The sequence below is a fragment of the Chlorocebus sabaeus genome, chromosome 20, assembly GCF_047675955.1.
Source record: "Chlorocebus sabaeus isolate Y175 chromosome 20, mChlSab1.0.hap1, whole genome shotgun sequence".
NCBI lineage: Eukaryota > Metazoa > Chordata > Mammalia > Primates > Cercopithecidae > Chlorocebus > Chlorocebus sabaeus.
The window spans coordinates 44858911-44879631 of NC_132923.1; the positions used below are offsets into that span (position 1 = coordinate 44858911).

Below are 20721 nucleotides of genomic sequence, written 5' to 3' on the forward strand. Positions count from 1 at the left end.
CCATCTTTCATTTATTTATTGAAATACGGAAGATTAGAAGAATGAATTATTTCAGTTTGTTGAGCGGAGGCCTCTCTCCACATAAATTAGAACCAGGCAGTTGGACAGTCAGCTGCAGCTGCCTTTGTGAACCGGGCACCCATGCAAAGCATTGCGGGAGTGAGAAAAAAGGCAGTCCTCGGAGCTCACGATCACCCACTGTGCATCCAGGGACAAAGAGCAACACCTGTGACAGAAAGTACGGAGATGTAGAAACATCTCATTGCCCTAAATACACGAGATAGAAACTTAACCAAATAGATTTAATCAACTACAGCTGGGCTGAGATAAACACGTAAGTGCTAAGTAATCAGGCATGTTAGAGGGATGTGGGGCTGGGGCTAGGGCTGGGGTTGGGGCTGGGGCTGGGGGAAGGCGTTACTGGAGTAATTGGAGCCAGGTGTGCTTGCCTGGCGCTGCTTTTTGGAGGTGAGAATTTGGAAAGGTTTGAAATAGGGATGTGGTTTGGCAGAGGGCTGAAAGGAGAATTTTCCAAGACTAGGGGAGAAGACTGGTAAATAAAATAGAGCCGAGTTGAGTATGAACTATGTTGAGGACAGCAAGTACCCTGGCAGCTGTGAAAGCTTCAGCTGATGGTTTTGCCTGTTGGTGTTGATGCTGAGAGAATGGTCTTCAGCTGAACACCACAGGTCTTCAAAGCCAGGTGAATTGTGACAGCCTGTGACACTGGAAGGGGCAGTGTAGACTGGCCTCTGAAGATAAATGTTTGTCCCCAAATTTCCCCACTACAGATTGGGAGAAACCTCTAGTTTTACCTCCCAATCCGGTGATGTCAGCTGCCTTGGAAGCAGTTCCTTGCTTTGACACTTCCTATGTTCCTATTTTTTTGGAGGGCACCTGCCAGCGAGGAAAGGCAGCAAGCACAGGTGGTTGAGTTTTTGTTCAGAGATTTGGGGTAACCTCAGAGCAGATATGGTGTTGGGGTCAGGTGTGGAATGAATGTGGTCTTCCCAGGACCTTCGTTTGTTAGGTTCAGAAGTCTCTAGAACTTCTGTGAGATTTGGGGAGCAAGACCTGAGCTTGTCCAGGTTAGTAGTGCCTGAACAGGAACAACCAGCACAGATGAAGACGTCTGTGCTACCTTTCAGCCCTTGTCTTTAATGAGCTCCAAATCCCAAAGGTGAAGGAAAAGCAGACAAATGGCAGAACAACCATTAGTTCCTCATGAGGAAGTCAAGTGTTTGGAGGGTCATGTATGCAGCTGTCACCAATTTGTCACCCTGCTTGAAAATCCAGGGACCTGTAGGCAGGAGGTAATGGCACTAGGCTGATCAGAGCCAAAGTCAGACACTGGTAGGCTTCTTCGCAGATAATTACAAAACCTGGCATTTTATTTGTGTTTTTCAACACTCCTGGAAGGGAGATTCTGTTAGCTCTGTTTTATAGGTATGGAAGTTGAGGCTAAGAGAGGTTAAGTGTTCTACCCAAGGTCATGAACTGGGAAGTAATTGATATAATCTAACCTTGAATTCACAACACACTTCCTATAGATGGAATTGACATGCACTGTGAGTGGCTCTGGGCAAGGTGGGCTTTCCCAAGGCTTAGGCATTTATTCAATAATGAAATCATTATTTACTAAGCACCTGTTTGTAATGTGTCAGGCACAGTGCCTTGAGAATTTGCCAAAGGTAACAAAGATACAGTGGATAGTGAGTTTTCCCTTGCTCCTTCTCCCATTTAGATGATCTCAAGCTCTTCGCTTTGCTTAAATGTGGGCTTAGATGTTGCGCCCAGTGTTGCGTGTTGACTTAATCATATGCAGCTAAGTCTTTGAGCTGCAATAGAACAGCCATCTGGTAAGAATTAAATGTGACTAGCTGGGCCGTCGTCTATAGGTGAAGAGCTTAGAAAGAGGGGCAGGTTGGGGCGCCCTGTTATTAACACTAGCTCTGTTCTATACAAACAATTCTCTTAATGGATTACCTGTGCCAAAATATTGCTGAATAGCTTGGGAACAGGTTAGTATTTTGCCCTTTAGAAAAAACAAACAAACAAAAAACATGGAGTTGAATTTGGAAAGGAATCTTGGAAAATGAATGTTTCAGTACAACAGTATATCATTCACATGCCCAGAAATTCAGCACTGCAAGGCTTCTGCTGGCAGAATCAGGTGAACTCTGGGAAGCTTTCAGATTTGGTCTTGAATTCTTACATGTCTTGAGTAGGTTGAAAGTTGGTTATTTTTTTTGTTGTTGGCAGTGACCTTTACTTAGAAGTGCCCAGGAGATATTCTTGGGATAGATGCCAACAGGTTTTCTGTCTTTTCCCTTCAATTTTATAAAAATGTAAATGAAAGGATTTCCCAGCACCGAGTTGTGGAGCTACCTGGGTATTCAAGTGACAGGAAGAGTTGGTTGTTAGGGTGGTTGGGAAGGACTTCTTAGAGGAAGTGCACTCAAACAGAGACCTGAGTGATGAAAAGGGGTGATCTGGGTGAAAAAGAGGCCAAATAAAGGATCTGCTGGTGTCCAGGCCCTCAGCTTGGAAGTGGCTTGTTGGAGATGAGAGAGGGGCCAGTGTGGCTGGAGCGGAGTTAGCAAGGGGGAGAGTGGCGGCAGGTGCGGTTGGTCCTTGTGGGGTTGGAACATGTGGGGCCCTGCCAAGTGGGAAGTTGTTTCTTGGCATTTCTTTACATTTCTCTGTTCTTACCCAGTAATTAAAAGAGCTGACCCTCAATTCTGAAGACTTGGGAAGTCCCTGTTTCCTAACAACAGAGAATTGGTTCTATAAGGAGAAATGTGAATAGTTCCACTGGCAAGAGAAGTAGAAACTAGATTACCAGAGTGGATATTTGGGCTCTAGTCCCAACCATGTCATAACCAGCTGCAGAACTTGGGCAACCCATGACCTCTTTGGGCTTCAATTTCCTTATCTATAACAAACATTTGGAGTAGCATGTCTCTAAAATCTCCTTTCTCACTAAAGGTCAATTATTATATATAGATTTCATTTTTGGTTTTATCCTTTTGTTTCTTTCAGACTTTTATCAGTGATCTTACAGTAAACCAAGTCCACTCACTAGTTCTGATTTCATTCTTTTCTCTATTCCTTTGCTTCTGGAGTAGCCAGTGAAGTATTTGGAGAAAAATGTCAGGAGGGAAAGAGAGAATTTCATAACTTTGCACAGTGTCCTCAACAGTGCCCATTTAACACACTGCCTGTTGCCCTGAAAGAATTCCCGATCACCACATGAGTCGACTGTGATAACCGAGACTTGTTCTCAGGCTAGTGATGTACGGTTTAACGAAAAACTGCTACTGTCCTTACTGAGGAGGATTTATCCCATCAAAATGGCATTTGAGAACCTGACAGTGGGATACTGTTGTTTGCATTTACTCTTTTTTTTAAATCATATTTTGATTTATTGAAAGCTTATATTTCAATAAAAAATCTGCCCATCTTCCTGAAATTCAGTATCAATTATACAACTCTCTCATTGAAAAGTATATCTAGGCCGGGTGCGGTGGCTTACACCTGTAATTCCAGCACTTTGGGAGGCTGAGGTGGGTGGATCACTTGAGGCCAGGAGTTTGGGACCAGCTTGGCCAACATGGTGAAACCCCATCTCTACTAAATATACAAAAATTAGCCTGGCTGGTGGTGCGCGTCTGTACTCCCAGCTATTTGGGAGGTTGAGGTGTGAGAATCTCTTGAATTTGGGAAGCAGAGGTTGCAGTAAGCCGAGATCATGCCACTTCATTCCAGCCTGGGTGACAGAGTGAGACTCTCAAATAAAAGAAAAGTATGTCTAAAAGAAATTAGCAAGACCAAGTATATTAACTTGTTTTTAGACTATTACCATGTCAACACTTCCTATTTTAAAATGCACTGTAAATCATGATTTACCCTTAGGATTAGCTTTGAGTATTTCATTATTTGTTTTGCTTCTGCCAAATGTAAAAGACTAAGCGGGCACACACTTATCCAAAATTAAAGTTAAGGAAAGAAAATAAACTCTCTAAAACAAACATTATTTAATATTTCAAACCAGCATTTCAAGCCATTTTCACTTGTTGAAAGAAGAAAGCACTTCTATTTTGTTCTCTAGTATTCACTCTGGCAGGCTAAACTAAACTTTTTAAAATTACTCCTTTTAATTGAGTACACAAATCATTTTAGTGTGACATGGCATTTGTGAAATTGATAATTCAGTCACATCAATTCATTTATTGAGATACATTCATTTCTAGAGATCTTTTGTTTTTGAGATAATCTTGCTTTGTTGCCCAGGCTGGAGTGCAGTGGCGCAATCTTGGCTCACTGCAACCTCTGCCTCCTACATTCATGCAATTCTCCTGCCTCAGCCTCCCGAGTAGCTGGGATTACAGGCACCTGTCACCACGTCCAGCTAATTTTTATATTTTTTAGTAGAGACAGGGTTTCACCATATTGGCCAGGCTGGTCTTGAACTCCTGACCTCAGGTGATCTGCCTACCTCGGCCTCCCAAAGTGCTGGGATTACACACATGAGCCACCGTGCCTGGCCTAGAGATCTGTCTTGAAGGGTTTTACTGACTCTATTAGTTACTGGAAGAGCCATCGACTCTAGAGTTATAGGTGGCCATAGAGATAGAGTCTAACCTTTTCATTTATGGGGTGACTGAAGCCCAAAGTAAGATACTTCAGCAAAAAAATCATTTATTTATTTATTTTTATTATTTTTAGAGACAAAGTTTCACTGTGTTGGTCAGGCTGCTCTCAAACTCCTGTCCTCAAGTGATCTGCCCACCTCAGCCTCCCAAAGTGCTGGGATTACAGGCCTGAGCCACTGTGCCTGACCCCCTTTTTAAAATGAATGATATGTCAGGATCTTACATTAGGAGGAAAGCAAAACTGGGGAGCACCAGGGTTTGTGGTTTATAGTGAAAGTTAATTTCCTCTGTTTCTCAGGCAAGGACAGTTAACTTTTTTTTTTTCCTTGAGGACAAACAACAAATGATTATTTTGTTGAAATCAGACAATCCTGTTTTCTAAAATTTCATGCCAACAGTTTACTTACTTTCTTCTTTGAAAAGAATGAGAGAGATTCTGACCTAAAATGGTCTCAGATGTGTACTGAAGATGCTAATATTGTATTGGTATGTCTTGCCAAGATTTAAGAGGCCATCTCAGGAAGACATTGTATACCACTCTACAATGGTGACTTGTTTTCACCTTAGGGATGATAAAGTAGAGGGATAGATAAGAGGCTTAATTCAGCTCATTTCTTACACAGTAGAGAATTATGGATAGGACTTATAGACTTTTGCATAAAATAATATAACCAGGACCAGAATTACCAGAATTGTTCCTTATAGAAATGCTCAAGGCTCCTAGCTCACTATTTGTTGATAGTTTATGGTTATACCCCAAACTTAACAAGTGTTTATTGAGGGACTACGACCTGGGAACAAAGCCAGGGAACAAACTCCTCAAGTCTAGGAGATTTAGGGTTGAGGGCTAAAGCTTGATTTTTCTCACCATACAAGATATTCCTTGGTAATTCAGCAACAATATAGAAGACTTGGAATGGGATCCTAAACAAAAATGGGATTTAAAATTGTTATTAGATTTGTGAATGATATGTATTCTTTTGGGCAAGTAAGTCAGGTAACGGAAGTTCCTTTAGTGAATCAGTGCAGTAATGTGGTTAACTAAGTGACACGTACTAAGCCAGAAGTTAGTGTACTCATTATCTATCAGGAAGCAAATCATGGTCCATGTCTCCAAAAAGCAAATGGTCGTCTTTCATTAACTGGTTAAGCTTCGCTTTCAAGGCTCATTGTGATCTGGCTCCAGTACCCTTTCAACGACATTTTTCTTTATTCTTTTTTATATTTCCTTAGTTCCATCTGAATTAAGTATTCCTCAGACCCACTCATGCTGCCTCCACTGCCCTCCTCCTTGCTTGGACCCCTTAGATCCACCTTTCCCTATCTGCCCTCCAGCCCAGCTGAAGTGCCCCTTCCTGCTGCGCACAGATGTGTTTGTATCTGCCTGTCCCTCTGCCCCCATCACACTGTGAACTTCTTGAGGGCAGGTATTGTGTCTGACTCACATTTGAAGCCCTTTCATTACCCAGTGGTGCTTCCCAAATATAAGTTTATATGTGCTATTAGTCTTCACAGTTTGTGTAGTATTCACATATTATTTGCATTATTTATCTAATTTTTTTTTTTTTTTTTTTTTTTGAGATAGAGTCTTGCTCTGTCGCCCAGGCTAGGGTGCAGCGGCGCGATCTCGGCTCGCTGCAAGCTCCGCCTCCTGGGTTCATGCCATTCTCCTGCCTCAGCCTCCCTGGTAGCTGGGACTACAGGTGCCCACCACCACGCCTGGCTAATTTTTTTGTATTTTTTAGTAGAGACGGGGTTTCACCGTGTTAGCCAAGATGGTCTTGACCTCCTGACCTCGTGATCCACCTGCCTTGGCCTCCCAAAGTGCTGGGATTACAGGCATGAGCCACTGTGCCCGGCCCCTAATATTTTTCTTAAATCTACTCACTTAAAAAATGACTTTACCTCAACTTCCTAAACATGAAATCATGTTTTTAATTCCTGTAAAAATATATACATAAAGTATATCTTAAAACATTCTTAGTATCTCCACATGATTGACTGAGTAAAGTGCTTTACGCATTTAGTAGCCATTCAGTTTCTGAGGAATGAATAGTAAATGTGCAAAACATAACATGAGAACTTCTTTTCCCTGTGTGCTTATTACCTAGAGATAAAATGAGGAAGGTGTGGCTAGAAAAGACTGAGCAAGCCTGTAAGCCAAGCCATTCATTCCTGTCTGTGAAGCATTTAGGTGTTAGATATTACTAATTACCTCTTATGCATTGCAAACTGCTGGGCTAGAGGGGCCTATGGAACAATAAATTCTGTTGACAGCAGAGTCCCTGCTGACTTACTGAGCATCTACTGAAACTCCAGAAATTGTGTAAGTGGACCCCTTCCCCACAAAAGATTCAGAAAGCAGCACACTATACATGGGACACATCCTAGAGAAAAGGGGTGTGATACGTATGTGTACATATCACATGGTTGTAGTTGTATTTTCTCAGTGTTCCTGTTTGGGGCAGTTTAAGTTACAGATTTCTCACTACCACTGTTTTTTAGGACTGCATTGTGTACTGCCAACATAACAGAGGTCTGAGGGATTTTTCTATAAATTTGCTCATGGGAACTATATATTTTTTAACCTAATTTTTGAGGATATTGTAATATTACTCAGGTAGACCAATTTGAGTTTCTTTAAAAAGAACAAGTTCTATATATTCGAGCTGTAGTTAACATAGTTAATAATTAATCATACTTATAAATATTGAAGGCTTTTATAAATCCATGAAGAGATTTCTGTTTTAGTTACTATACTCTATAGTTGCTGCTTCTATATAGTGTAGAAATAGTGCGCTGTAGTTTCTTATTTATTATGTAAACTTGTAATACAGATTTAGGGTAGCAGATCAGAGACTAGAACAGGTGATTCTTTTCATTTAGTATTTAATAAAGTTTAGAGAATTTTTTTTCTTAAATCTGTAGGAATCAGTCTATGTAAGTTGAGCATGGGATAAAGTCTATTTAGGGTTTTATGAGAAAAAATCACCCACTCTTTTTTTTTTTTTTTTTTTTTTTTAATCCAGGATTGGGATCAACAGTTGTTCTAGCATGGGCAGGGTAACTTGATATAATGGCATACATTTTTACCCTGGTCTGCTCTTAGAGCAAATTTGAAATGGTTGTTTTGGAAAATGTGCTATGAATTTCTCTTCAGACCTTTGCACCAGGGCAGGCGGTCCAGCCTAGCAAATCCTTGGCACTTGATGCGCATCTTTCATAACAGAACTTTGATGCTGAGACTCATAGTCTTGAAATCAGCACAACAAAATGGTGCCTGAGGAGCAGTGTTTACTTTGATCATTCTTCAACTTCTGTGCCCCAGCCTTTCACGGAGCACAAATTGCTTTACCAGAGTTATGGTGCTGAAGCCCACGACTGTTTTTGTAGTCTGGTTGCTGTGGTGATCCTTAGCCTTCCATGAAACTCCCATCTCTAGGGAAATAGAAACCTTTGCAGCTGTCTCGGCCTTTTTGGTTTTGTATCTGGTGGAGGTCTTCACCGAGCTTGTTCAAGCCTGAGAGTGATCGGTTTGTGTCACAGTAAAATACACACATGGAAACAGGGCATCCCCTTCAGGATGTGTTGTATTAAAAAAAGAAAACAAACAAACGAAAAAAAACAGCTCCCTTATTCTTCTCTCCAATTGTATGGGGCCTTTGAAGTATCTCCAAGTCTGGCTAGAATGAAGTGAGCCTTGGAGATGTTATTGGTCATGATAGTGCTATGAGTAAGCTTTGGGAGCGTGACTCAGGAAGTGGGGTTGCCAGGTGGGGAAGAAAGAGAGTGGGGGCAAAGGGGAAGCTTAACAGGGCCTGTGTGTGCCCAGAGAGAAGTTGGTTTAGGAAGAGGATGTGAGCCGAGTCCAAGGTTGCCAACAGCTTGATGTTTAGAGGACTATGAGGAAACCCTTTTTGACTTGAAGCCTCAGTGGAGGATGGTATAGACAAGAGCTTCTTTCCATAGGAACCAAGGGAATGGAGAATAGCAGCTGTGGTTTTAGTGGGCAGAAGTAATAACAGCTAACACTTAGAGAGTGCTTACCAGATGCCAGTCACTGTTCTAAGTGCTTTCGACAAATGACAGATTTAACATCTGATGAAATAGATACAATTATTATCGCCATGTTACAATTGATGAAACTGATTCGAGTAGAGTCTTAATATCCCTCAGGGCCCTAGGGTGGGTAGGTGGAGAGCTGAGATTCCAACCTAATACCTGACTCTGAGTCGCTGTTCTTAACTACCAGGTCAAACTGCCTGTAATTTAGAAAGGAAGGCAGAGTGACCCAAAGGATTGGGTTACAGGAGATGTGGCCAACTTAGAAGAAAATGTAGATCTTGGAAGACATTGAATTATGCTTTGAAATGTGTGTGTTAATTCATGTATTAGTCCATTCTCACATTGCCATAAATTAATACCCAGACTGGGTAATTTATAAAGAAAAGAGGTTTAATTGACTCACGGTTCTGCAGGCAGTACAGGAAACATAGCAGCTTCTGGGGAGGCCTCAGGAAACTTTCAATCATGGCAGAGGTGAAGGGGAAGCAGGCACGTCTTACATGGATGGAGCAGGAGGAAGAGATAGTGAAGGGCAAGCTGCTAAACATTTTTAAACAGCCGGATCTGGTAAGAACTCTGTCATGAGAAAGCGCTAGGAGAATGGCGCTAAACCATTCATGAGAAACCACCCCCATAATCCAGTCACCTCCCATCAGGCCCCACCTCCAACATTGGGGATTATAGTTTGACATGGGATTTGGATGGGCACACAGATCCAAAACATATCAGTTCCTTCCTTCCTTCATTCATTCATTCATCACCAAATATTACTGTAATTCCTGTAAGTGCCAGATATTGCACTAGGTTCTAAGGTGATAAAAATACAAGTCCCACCCCATCCTCTGAGATAGTTTGTGTGTACAAAGTTAATACAAGGATCAGATTCTGGATGCTCTAAGAGATAGGTCAACAGGATATAGGTCAGTAACATCCTCTGGACACAAAGTCTTTCTTTCTTTCTTCCTTTTTTTTTTTTTTTTTTTTTTTTGAGATGGAGTTTCGCTCTTGTTGCCCAGGCTGGAATGCAATGGCCCAATCTTGGCTCAACGCAACTTCTGCCTCCTGGGTTTAAGGGATTCTCCTGCCTTGGCCTCCCGAGTAGCTGGGATTATAGGCATGTGCCACCACACTTGGCTCATTTTGTATTTTTAACAGAGACAGGGTTTCTCCGTGTTGGCCAGGCTGGTCTTGAACTCCTGACCTCAGGTGATCCTCCTGCCTTGGCCTCCCAAAGTGTTGGGATTACAGGCGTGAGCCACTGTGCCCGACCAACACAAAGTCTTCTTAAAGAGCATGGCATTTTTTTTTTTTCTGTGATCCAATGTGAAAATACAAAACAGTAATTAATGCATTTCTCCCTGCTTCCAGAAAGAATTGAGAAGTTTACTTTGCTGAGTTTGTATATATTTTCCAGCAGTAAAATAGTTCCTGCCTCTTACTACTATAGAGCAGCTTCCCATTCTCCTCTGTGCCCCAAGGCTGACACCCAAGATTAAAGATGGGGGTGGGTAGGTAGGGGGAGAGAGAGATAGACAGGTAGAGACATTCATTCTACTTCCAGCACTGTCATTTTCTAGCCTTCTGACTTTGGCAAGAACACCAATTTCTTTACCTTTAAGATGGGATTAATTAGATAATTATGCAGAGCACTTCCTTTTGATGAGAGCAGCACTCTCAACAGGAGCCATGGATCTACCTATTGTCTTTCCTTAGGAGATGATGATGATGATGATGGTTTTCACTATTGCTGCCACCACTGTTTTTAACAATAATCCAAGTGTGGTGTTTGTGAATGTTCATATCTTAGTAATTACTTCTCTCTAGATTTCTGCTAGCAAGGTAACACTGTACTCCTAAAGAATTCCTTACCAGCTTCAGGTTAATATACTTTCTAAGATTGTACTTTAGCCCAGGGGAATCCAAATACCATCCTTGGATGCTGAGAGCATCTTAAATCGCTACCTGAATCAACTGCATTTTGTGGGGTTTTTTGTTTGTTTTTACTGTTACAAATTAACTAACTTTAAGATGCTGCTTAAACAGAAATCCTTATTGAGATCTTACCGCCATTATAGTTCATTGCCCAATGTGCGTGGCAAGTCAATACACTGAGACACCAGATTGCAGCAGAGAAAGAGGTTTAATTGTACAGCTGCTGAACTGGGGGAAACTCAAATCCATCTCCCACAGGAGTTTGGGGTTGGAATTTTTAAGGGTTTTGGAGTGGGCTGAAGTATGGAGAATGTTGATGGGTCGAAGAGTGCAGGGTAAAGTCATGGGACAGGGAGATAAAGAAACGGTGTTCTCATGCTGATTTGGTGGTTCCTTTGTGGGGGTCTTTAAACTGGTTGGTGTCAGCTGTCCTGTTGGAATTCAGGATTTGCTTCTATCTATCTATAGGAGTGATGGGGATGCAAATGGTGAGAATCTAGTGCATGTGACTTTTGGTTACAAGAAAGTAGGTCAAAGAGTAGCATGTTAATGCTTAATTATAACTCTATTTTCTGTCCAGAATTCTTGTTAACCCAGTGACGACAGCTTCATCTATGACTGTGTGTAGCAAATGGAATGATTACTCCAGTACCCAGATTTTGTGGGAATTGAGTTCCTGCTATGCTTATTTTGTAAATCAGCTTCTAATGATCACTCCAGTGATTCTCTTTATTATGCAGTTTGATACACCACAGTACTGACACACAAGCCATTCTAAGATTCTGTTGTTGGTAAAGACATATACATGTCAGAATACTGGCTTACTAAACAGGTAAGTAGCAAAGCTAATTTGAAGCCCATTATAAAATGTAGAAATTAGGCCAGGTACTGTGTTGCTCACACCTGTAATCCCAGCACTTTGAGAGGCTGAGGTAGGAGGATTGCTTGGGACCAGGATTTGAGATCAGCTTGGGCAACATAGCAAGACCCTGTCTCTACCAAAAAGAAAAAAAAAAGAAAAAAAAATTAGCCGGGCATGGTGGTTTATGCCTGTGGCTATAGCTACTTGAGAGGCCAAGACAGGAGATTGCTTGAGGAGTTGAAGGTTACGGTGAGCTCTAATTGTGCAACTGCACTCCAGTCTGGGTGACAGAGTGAGATCTTGTCTCCAAAAAGGAGAACTTGAGGGGAAATACATTTGTATAGTAAATGGTTATATGGGGCTTTGGTTACATATTAGTGTTAAAAACAAAAATAAAGTGATCTGAATGGATGTATGTATTAAAATGTGATGGGGAATATATATATAAATCAAACTTCCCCCCCATTTTAATTAATGTGCAAATATTGAGTTTCTTCAGTTTGCCTAGAATTTTAATTTCTAACCGTTCTAACACACTTAATTGCCTACATGAAAACCCATGTAAATTTCTGTGCCTCTGAAAGATGGTGGAACATTTGCTCAGAATATTTTACCTTTGTTGTCTATCCCTAAAGAAGAAAACACGCTCCAAAGGTTTTTTACATTTTACATGTTTTTATTTGTGTAACTGTTTAAGATAACAAATATTTTCTATTTTATTTTCTTTGCCTTGTGTGGTTCCCATGGATGGCCTGAGTGCCATTCTACGCTGTCTTACACACAGAGAGGATGACAATTAGGGTGGCTTGTCCCACAAAACCTGGGTGTGGCCTTGACGTCCTGTCCAGCATACCTTCCAGGAAGCATCCCAGTCATTTGTTTCAGTAGCTGGAATCTGCTTTTCTTGACTATGTGTTAATGTTCTGTTTACTATGTATACCCCGACCCCCTTTTTCTGGTCAGAAAAACAGGACAATATGACTCTGTAATTATTATTCTAGTCACATTTCATTAATAACTTCTGTTCGTTCCTTCTTTTATTCCTTCTTTCAGAGAACTTGTTGACTGCCTACTAAATGTCTGGCCCTGTGCTAGGCCTAAGGATACAGAAATGAGTGTGACTCAGTTTCTGCCCCTGGAGAATGACCTGAGGAATTTACACAGTGGCAGGGGAGACAAACATCCAAACCAGGGCGTCCGATCTTTTGGCTTCCCTGGGCCACATTGGAAGAAGAATTGTCTCGGCCCACACATAAAGTACATGAACAGTAATGATAACTCATGAATGAAAAAGAAAAAAATTGCAAAAGAAATCTCATAATGTTTTGAGAAAGTTTACAAATTTGTGTTGGGCCTCATTCAAAGCCATCCTGGGCAGCATGTGGCCATGGGTTGGACAAGCTTGATCTAAACAGATCATTATAGTGCCAGGCAGAGGTAGAAACACCAGTGCTGTCTGAGAGAGCTCCAGCTTTGTCTGAGGGAGAGGGAAAGATTTTACTGGAGATGGCATTGTGAGCTGGACCCACAAGTCCATCTGGAGCACTGTGGTGCACTTTAGGCCAGAATCCTGCAAGGCTGCAGTGTGTTAGTGATGTATACAGTACACTGTTCACACAACCTATCTTAATGCCAAAGGATGATAGAAAAGTGCCTGTCTGTGTCCTCAGACTTGCATCAGTAGTGGCCTGCTGAGGGCACTAGCAGCGTTCCTCCACTGGAACCACCCACACATCAGGGTCTCCACTCTGCCTGCCTCTCTTCCCTGCAGCCGGGGGAGCTGTGGCTGCTCTGGGAAAGAAGGGCCTGGGTCTCTGGAATCTCCTTGCAACGGCTCCCAGGACCCCTTTAGAAGGTCATGACCTGTAGTTTCATAAATACTCCTCTGTTTATATGAGCTCTTGCCCCTCCACCCCCAACCCAAATTTAGTTCCCAGTATTTTTCCAGGGCATACAAAATATGGAGCGGAGCTTATTTCTGCATCCCACTTCAGACTTTCATTTTAGTTTTTTTTTTTTTTTTTTTTTTTTTTTGGTCTCTTTTGTGGTTATATTAGATTATTTTCAGAGGCTCTCAGGGAATCCTGAATCATGTCCTTGTTGGGGGGAGGGGTGATGAATCCTGAAATGAACTGCCAGTGTCCCTCTCAGCACATTAAGTGGTTTCAAGACAAAACCATTGGGAAAGAGCTTGATACCATTTGACCAAGGAGAATGGTCAGTTGAGTGCCCCAGGTCAGGATGGGGACCCTGGGTGTGTGTGTAGGGGAATGTGTGTATGTCAAGATTTCTTGAATTCAGCACCAACTGATTAATATTCCTCTAGAAATTCAGAGAAATATAAAGAAAAAAAAAAAAAAAGGAAACATTTAAAAGCTCCAAATCCAGTTCTCTAAAAATATTTTGAGGGAATCTTTTTATACCAATTCCCAAATGGTGAAGGACAAGCAATGGTGAATAAAATATCAGCTGTAGGGGTTCTGTAGACCAGAATATACTAAATACTGCAGCAGCAACTAAGTAAATACTGTTCCCACCCCTAGCAGTCAGTTGCACATTTTAGATCCATCTGGGGTCAGGTTTGAGTTCCTAAAAGTCATATTGCCCAAATGTCAGTGAAATTTGAGTTCAGTGGTAGGACCCTAGTGTCCTGAAATAGGTTTATGCCTTTCCATTTGTGCATGCAAAGTGTGGGTGCTGGGAGACCCAGATTCAGGATGTTTTCAGTTACTACTAACATTGTTGCCAAGTGGATATCTCCTTACCCCTGAAGAGGGGACAGATGATGGCTATATACAGACCAGCATGTGATTTTATGGATCTTGGTTGTAGGCACGCTGTTGGAGTTCTTTTCTTATCTTAGTGTAAACTGATTATTGAATCATCCATTTCAGAGAATTATTTGGTCTGGTTTTAGATAATGAGAGTTTCCCTGGTAGTGTTTTGGATGACTTCATTGCTTCACAGGTCCACAGGGGCTGTTCTAAGAATCAGAAATGTTGAAATGGACCTCACTGACACGTTAGCAAAATTGGACAGCTGTTAGACTAGCGTATCAGTTGCTTGCTCACTTTGCTTTTTCGTTTGTTTTAATGAACCCCTGAAGTAGGGGGTCTAACTAATACATATTCTAAAATCTCTATGGTAGAAATGCCTTGCGTCTGTATTATGAATCTTGGGAAATTCAAAACAATTTTCATAAGGAATCTTTCCATAAAGTAAGTAGGGTTTCCCCCTCTTCCTGTAATTAATTTTCATAAAGTAATTTACAGAGTTTGAAACAATAGATAGTTTTTGCTTATCAAAGATAATCTTTAGAGAACTGAGAAGCCTTCACTATAACAAGGTCCAGAAAAGATTGTCCTTGTTATTTTCTGCTGATAATGTGAGCAAGGACATGCTTCCCAAGTGGGAGATAGGGAGGTGGTCTTTCTACTACTCAAAGGCTTTGTGCTCCTTAGAGTTGTCCTTGACTTTGGTCAAAGTTGTGTTCAGATTCCCCAGAAAAACACCCAGAAGATCTGCTTTGAATTTCTTTATAAAATTATATGTTCGTTGCGTTGCACAGATAACCGCAGAAGACCTAGTATGAATAGATGTTGTAGAACAGGTTAGACCAATGAGCTCTTTTCCATTTAGGGGAAGAATCAGCAATGTATGAGGGATGGTGTTACATAAGGGATGTGGCAGATCAGGTTTGCTTGCATTTTCTCACACCATAAGGAATACCGAATATCCAGCACTGTTTGAGACCAGCATGGTTAGAACAGGAACTCTTGGATTAGGCTTCATGGACCAGTTGTGGTCAAAGTATGGGTTCCACCAGAAACTACATGTTAAAGTTTTTTTAGTTTTGAGTCTTCATCTATTAGTTCTTCTCCTGAAAGGATGACATCTTAAGACCAGAGGTGTAATTTGTAGTTTAATTAGATGGAGCCATTTTGTTACCATTGCTGCTGTTAGAATTTTCTTACTCTTTTACAATGGGGTTCTTAACCTGGGTTGATGGGTGCTTAACCTGGAGTTCATGGGCCCTGCAATGAATGTAATTCCCTGACATTGTCTGCAAAAGTTTGTGTGATGTGGATGTTTTTTGTTTGGTTTGGTTTGATAAAGAGAGTATACATGCATTAAGTTCTCAAATGCTCCATGACTCCCAAAGATTTACAAAGAAGCCAGTGGTTTCGAGACTGGTCATTGCTGCTTCCTTTGAGCTGCATCCCCTTTAGCTTACCAGCCTTCACAGCTCGCATGGTCCCAGTGTTCGATTTGTTATTACTTATGAACCCATAGACAAAGCTGTTAACCTGTATTTTTATGTGTAAATTTGACTTAGGATTGATGTTCAACTCTTTAAACTACTGTTTGGATTTCCAAGCTGGAGATTGCTGGATACTCTTTGTATCATTTCTTCACGGGATATTTATTTGCTGTAGTCTGCCTCAGCTCGGCCTTTAGACCATGAGCACTGGAGAGTGTAACCACAAAAGCTTCAGGATGTTCTTATATTTGTAACTGTAGTCTACCCTGAGCTATAATTGATCCGCAGGAGGATTTTCTTTTCTTTTCTTTTCTTTTTTTCCAACCTGGGAGAAATTGGGCAACTTAACCAGGAATTCTTTGAGATACTGCAGTGTGTTCTCTCTGGAAGCTTTTATACCATCGTTCTTTTGTTAGTTGTTTTGGTTGTCCTTTATCTTCCCTTCAGCAAGATTTACTCAAGCAGGGGAAGCCTAGAAAAGACAGGCTGCTGAGAGATTAGGTGAGCGGGTGCTTGCAGGACTCATTGTCCCTGCCAAATGATCTTTTAAAGAAACTATTGGGTATTTTTCTTTGAATTTCCCAATTGTAGTGTGAATTCTTCTTTGCCAAATGGCTTTTGGGGCCCTGCCTGGACCCCGTGTGCCAGAGTCAGAGATTCATCTTGGCCAGACACTGCCACATATTGAAGAGGGAGCTGTTTCCAGGAAAGCTGAGGGCTGTGGCTCCTAGAAATCTTTCCTTGATTATATGAGCCAGGCCTCAGCACTTTTGACCATCTGGAAAATTTTGGACCTGAGCACCAATATCTGTCTCATAGATCTTTTTCTTCTCATTTCATGAGCTTTTATAAAAAATTCTTGTTCATTTGAGACACATACTTATTAGTATTTTGTAGTATATATTTGACCAAAACTTCTGCTTATCTATGAGCTCTAAGAAGAATTGTATGCCTAAGCACTGCAAAGAAAATCTTCAGAAGAAGAGTTGATGCAGCCCCTGCAGATATACATTACTATTCTTTGTGCCATTATGGTACTCAGTAAATAGTCTTGGAATAAATAGAGAAACCTTTTACTGATACATGCTATTAGTGACAGTCAGAGTGTTGCTTTGCAGTTTTCAGGTACTCTGGAACAAATGATGATTTCATCCCTCCTTCATTCTCCATAGTGTGTGTGTCTCTTTGTTCAGTACAGTTTGAATCTTTGCTTCTGCTGTTTCTATAGCATCTCTTCTTCTCAGTGGCTATCAGTCTGTTTATTTCGAGATGCGGACAGCATCTCCAAAGTGTGCTGTGAGGTAGAGTCTTTACAACCAAGGAGCACATTACTTTGCTGTAGCTGTACTTGACGTCACTGTTCATCTAGTATTTTGATTTAGCACTATGCTTATGCCAAATATAAAAATGATCCTAGCTGTGTGCAGAAATAGCTCATGGCAGTTAGAGTGTTGCTTATTTTTTTATATTTTTAAATTTTTTTTGCAAATTATCCAGCTAAATTCCTTTGAACCTTTTTTTCTCCTTTAGGTAACACATAAATATATGAATTTGCTGTGATAAATGAAATATTATTGTGTATGCTTACTTCCCAGCCTTTTGGCTAAGATCAAGTGTATTATCGTGTATATGTTAAGCACAGTTTTTTGTTTTTGTTTTTGTTTTTGAAACAGAGTCTCACTCTGTAGCCCAGGCTGGAGTGCAGTGGCATGATCTGGGCTCACTGCAACCTCCACTTCCTGGGTTCAAGCGATTCTTGTGTCTCAGCCACCTGAGTATCAGGTGCCTGCTACCATGCCCGGCTAATTTATTTTTGTATTTTTAGTAGAGATGGGGTTTTTCCAGGCTGGCCAGGTTGGTCTCAAACTCCTGGCCTACAGTCCATTTTGGAAATTAAGACATGCATACTCAAGTTAGTGAACAAGATGATGCAAGTTATTTATAGAATATTTTTGTGGCATCGAAAAGCAGAGAATTAAAACATTATTTTGACATTTATTGAGTGCCTACCATGTGCAAAAACCTGGGTTTTGAAAGATAATGAAAGTTGAGTGTCTTATTTATCAATGACCTGAGAGTATACTATGATAAGTGACATTGGTCATAAGTGGTCCCTACAAAAAAAGGTAGAAGTATGTTGAGATCACAGTGGGCTGACAGCCACTGGGAAAATGTGAAGTAGTCCAGCATTTAGTACCTGATGGTTGTATAGACTCAGATTGTGGATCTAGACCATGTCATCCTCATGAAAATTCTAGCTGAGATGTACTATTATTCCCAGTGCATCACTCAGTCTGTGTCTTTTTAGCCTAAGTCCTTTTTTGGCCTGTCCCTCCCTTATTACTTTATGGTTGTCTTTGATGAGTTCACTCTGTTTAAATATGTGATGCCTCGGTCTTGCCTCCCCACTGTGTATGGAAAGCCAGTATGGACAGACTGTATGAAAGTATCTAGTCAATATTTCCTTATATATCCTTTTGATCTCCTATGTTCATGTTGCCCTGGGTTCATGTGTGCCAAGAGGACTTTGCTGAGTCCATGGCTTGCAGCTCCATTCACAGGTGCTTTTTGGTGATGTTCATGACAACAGTGGTGACCTGCAGTAGTCCTTGATCTGCTGTCAAAATTGGCTACAGTTTTTGTATCCATCCCATGGTTTTCTTCCCTTTTTTTTTTTTTTTTTTTTTGACAGGGGTTGTATACAATCACTCTTTATTCTGTGTGTCCTCTGTGCTTCATTTCTTTGGAAAAGCCCTTCGAGCTAAAAGCTGAGACAGCGAAAGCCCTGGCAGCCTCCCTTGGCAGCCCCTTTCTCTCAGCTTTTGGCACTTTTCTTTGGCAGAACCCATTTCACTTTATGGAGGTTGGAGCTTACCTGGACGAGAAGAAAGTCATTTCTCTGGAGATCCAGAGGGATGACCCCACCCCCAGGGGATTTTGTTTTCCAGTTTTCACCTTAGTCATTTGACCTACAGCTTAAAGCAGGCCTAAGGGAAGGTAACTTTTATTCCACCTTTGCTGACTTTTCGAAAGAAAAAAATGTGTTCTGTTTATTTGTTCTTTGACGGGGAGCTAATTCATGCTTTTGTTGAGATTAGTGTGGTTGACCCATACGAAGTAGCCATTTTGTAGTAAAAAAATGGTCAAATATTGGCAATGTCATCTGGTTCAACTTAATGTATCTTAGTCATAGGATCTGAGCTGGATTGTAGCTTGTTTCTGTTGATAGTGAGTTGCAAAAAAGTATTCCAGAGGCTGCTCTGAGTGATTTTCATGGAAAGCCAGGGCTAAGATTTCTACCTTCTTTCTGTTGCTTCCTAGGTCACACTTCACCTGAATCCTATCTCCTCAGTCCACATCCACCACAAGCCTGTCGTGTTCCTGCTCAACTCCCCACACCCCCTGGTGTGGCATCTGAAGACAGAGAGACTTGCCACTGGGGTCTCCAGACTGTTTTTGGTAAGTGCTTAAACCTCCCCCAAACTGATCTTTAGCACAAGGGTATAATAATCCTTAAACTTTGCCAAACTTTTAATAACGGCTTACTTTCATTGAAATAATGCCAGAGTCCAAAGAGTGTTAAATTTGAAGGATGCACTTAATGATATTTGGATAACATAGATAAGCATTCACAGAAAGCAGACACACCTGCCCATCTTCTGTGGGCAGAGCCTGGGGTCTAGTGCGCACATTAGAGCAGGATCTGTCGTCATACTCTGTGTGGCCTGAGCTTTGGTTTCAGCTCTGAAACCCCGCTTGTGGCATCAGGAGCACTGTAAATATTGTAACTGGCTACCGGGTGTGTGGTCCCTGACCACAAAATAAATATGCATGAACCCATACTATTTGTATATAACACAGGCCTGATTCCTGATCTGAGGATCTGTTTGTTGAGAAAGTGACACAGTGAGCTCCAAAATGAAGTCATTTGTATTTTATTAAAAAAACAAGCTGGAACCCAGCTCTTGTGGAAAGATCCAAATATTACCTACTATTTGTAAATCATGTCCCTTTGAGTTTGCCAGAACATTCAAGTTTGCTAGTTGTGGAGAAATAGATGGGTTGTTTGGATGGAATTTTTTTGGTATGATATCATGTCTGATGATGAGCAATACTGCAACTTGGTAGTGGTAACTCACATTTGTCTATTGCGAGAGCTGCAGGCTAATGTCCTAACTGCAGCGCCTGAGGCCTTAAACCTCTCTTGCCCACAAGCATCCAAAACAAGTGGAGTCCCCAGTTAATAGTTTTCCTCTTGCCTCATGAATAAACTTTGCCCAGTTAATGACTCCCAATCCAGATCTGTAGTTTCTTTCCCCTGTATTTGAAGAGTACTTCTAAAAACTCAAAGGTTCTTGTTGGATAATGTAAGAATCCATAGTCAATACAATTATTATAATAAGTACATAAATGAGTAAAAGGGAGAAAAGAAAAAGCTCATCTTTGTAGTAAAATGCCAGCTAGTAAATATAGAAGGAGCAAAGGAGTTAGAAAATGATCATTTTGCAACCATCATAATAAAAGTTGACTAGGTAAGAATTATTAACAGATGCTAAATCTAGCAGAGATGGAGGGAGTTCAGGAAATAGTATATTTAGATATTCTTAAAATATCTTTTGTACAAATTGCTTATTAATTACACATAAAAAATACTGACTATATACATTGGGGATATCCCATGATACCTTAACCAAGTGATTAAAATTCATATCAGCAATGTGGGGCAGATGGACGTCGTGTGCCTATAAATGAGAGAGAACACAGCATCACTTTTGTAGTATTTTTGCCAGAAATGCATATAACCTGAATCTAATCATGAAGAAATGCTGACAAAACCAAATTGAATGACATTCTTTAAGATAACTGGCCTGTAATCTTCAAAAGTGTCAGTCATGAAAGACAGAGAAAGGCTGGGGAGCCATTCCAGATTAAAGGAGACAAAAAGA

General features: G+C 41.0%; 1 protein-coding gene and 1 pseudogene across 3 annotated transcripts in view; both read left to right on the top strand.

Annotated features, from left to right (window-relative positions):
• TGFBR3 (transforming growth factor beta receptor 3) overlaps positions 1–20721 on the top strand; it is a 205686-nt gene that overhangs the window by 108223 nt on the left and 76742 nt on the right. For all 3 annotated transcript variants that reach the window (XM_007977984.3, XM_007977985.3, XM_038002872.2), the window contains exon 4: positions 19097–19234. In XM_007977984.3, coding sequence (XP_007976175.2) covers positions 19097–19234 — 138 coding nt within the window. The remainder of the gene's footprint in view (positions 1–19096; positions 19235–20721) is intronic.
• LOC119626523 (U2 spliceosomal RNA) lies at positions 17359–17514 on the top strand (annotated as a pseudogene).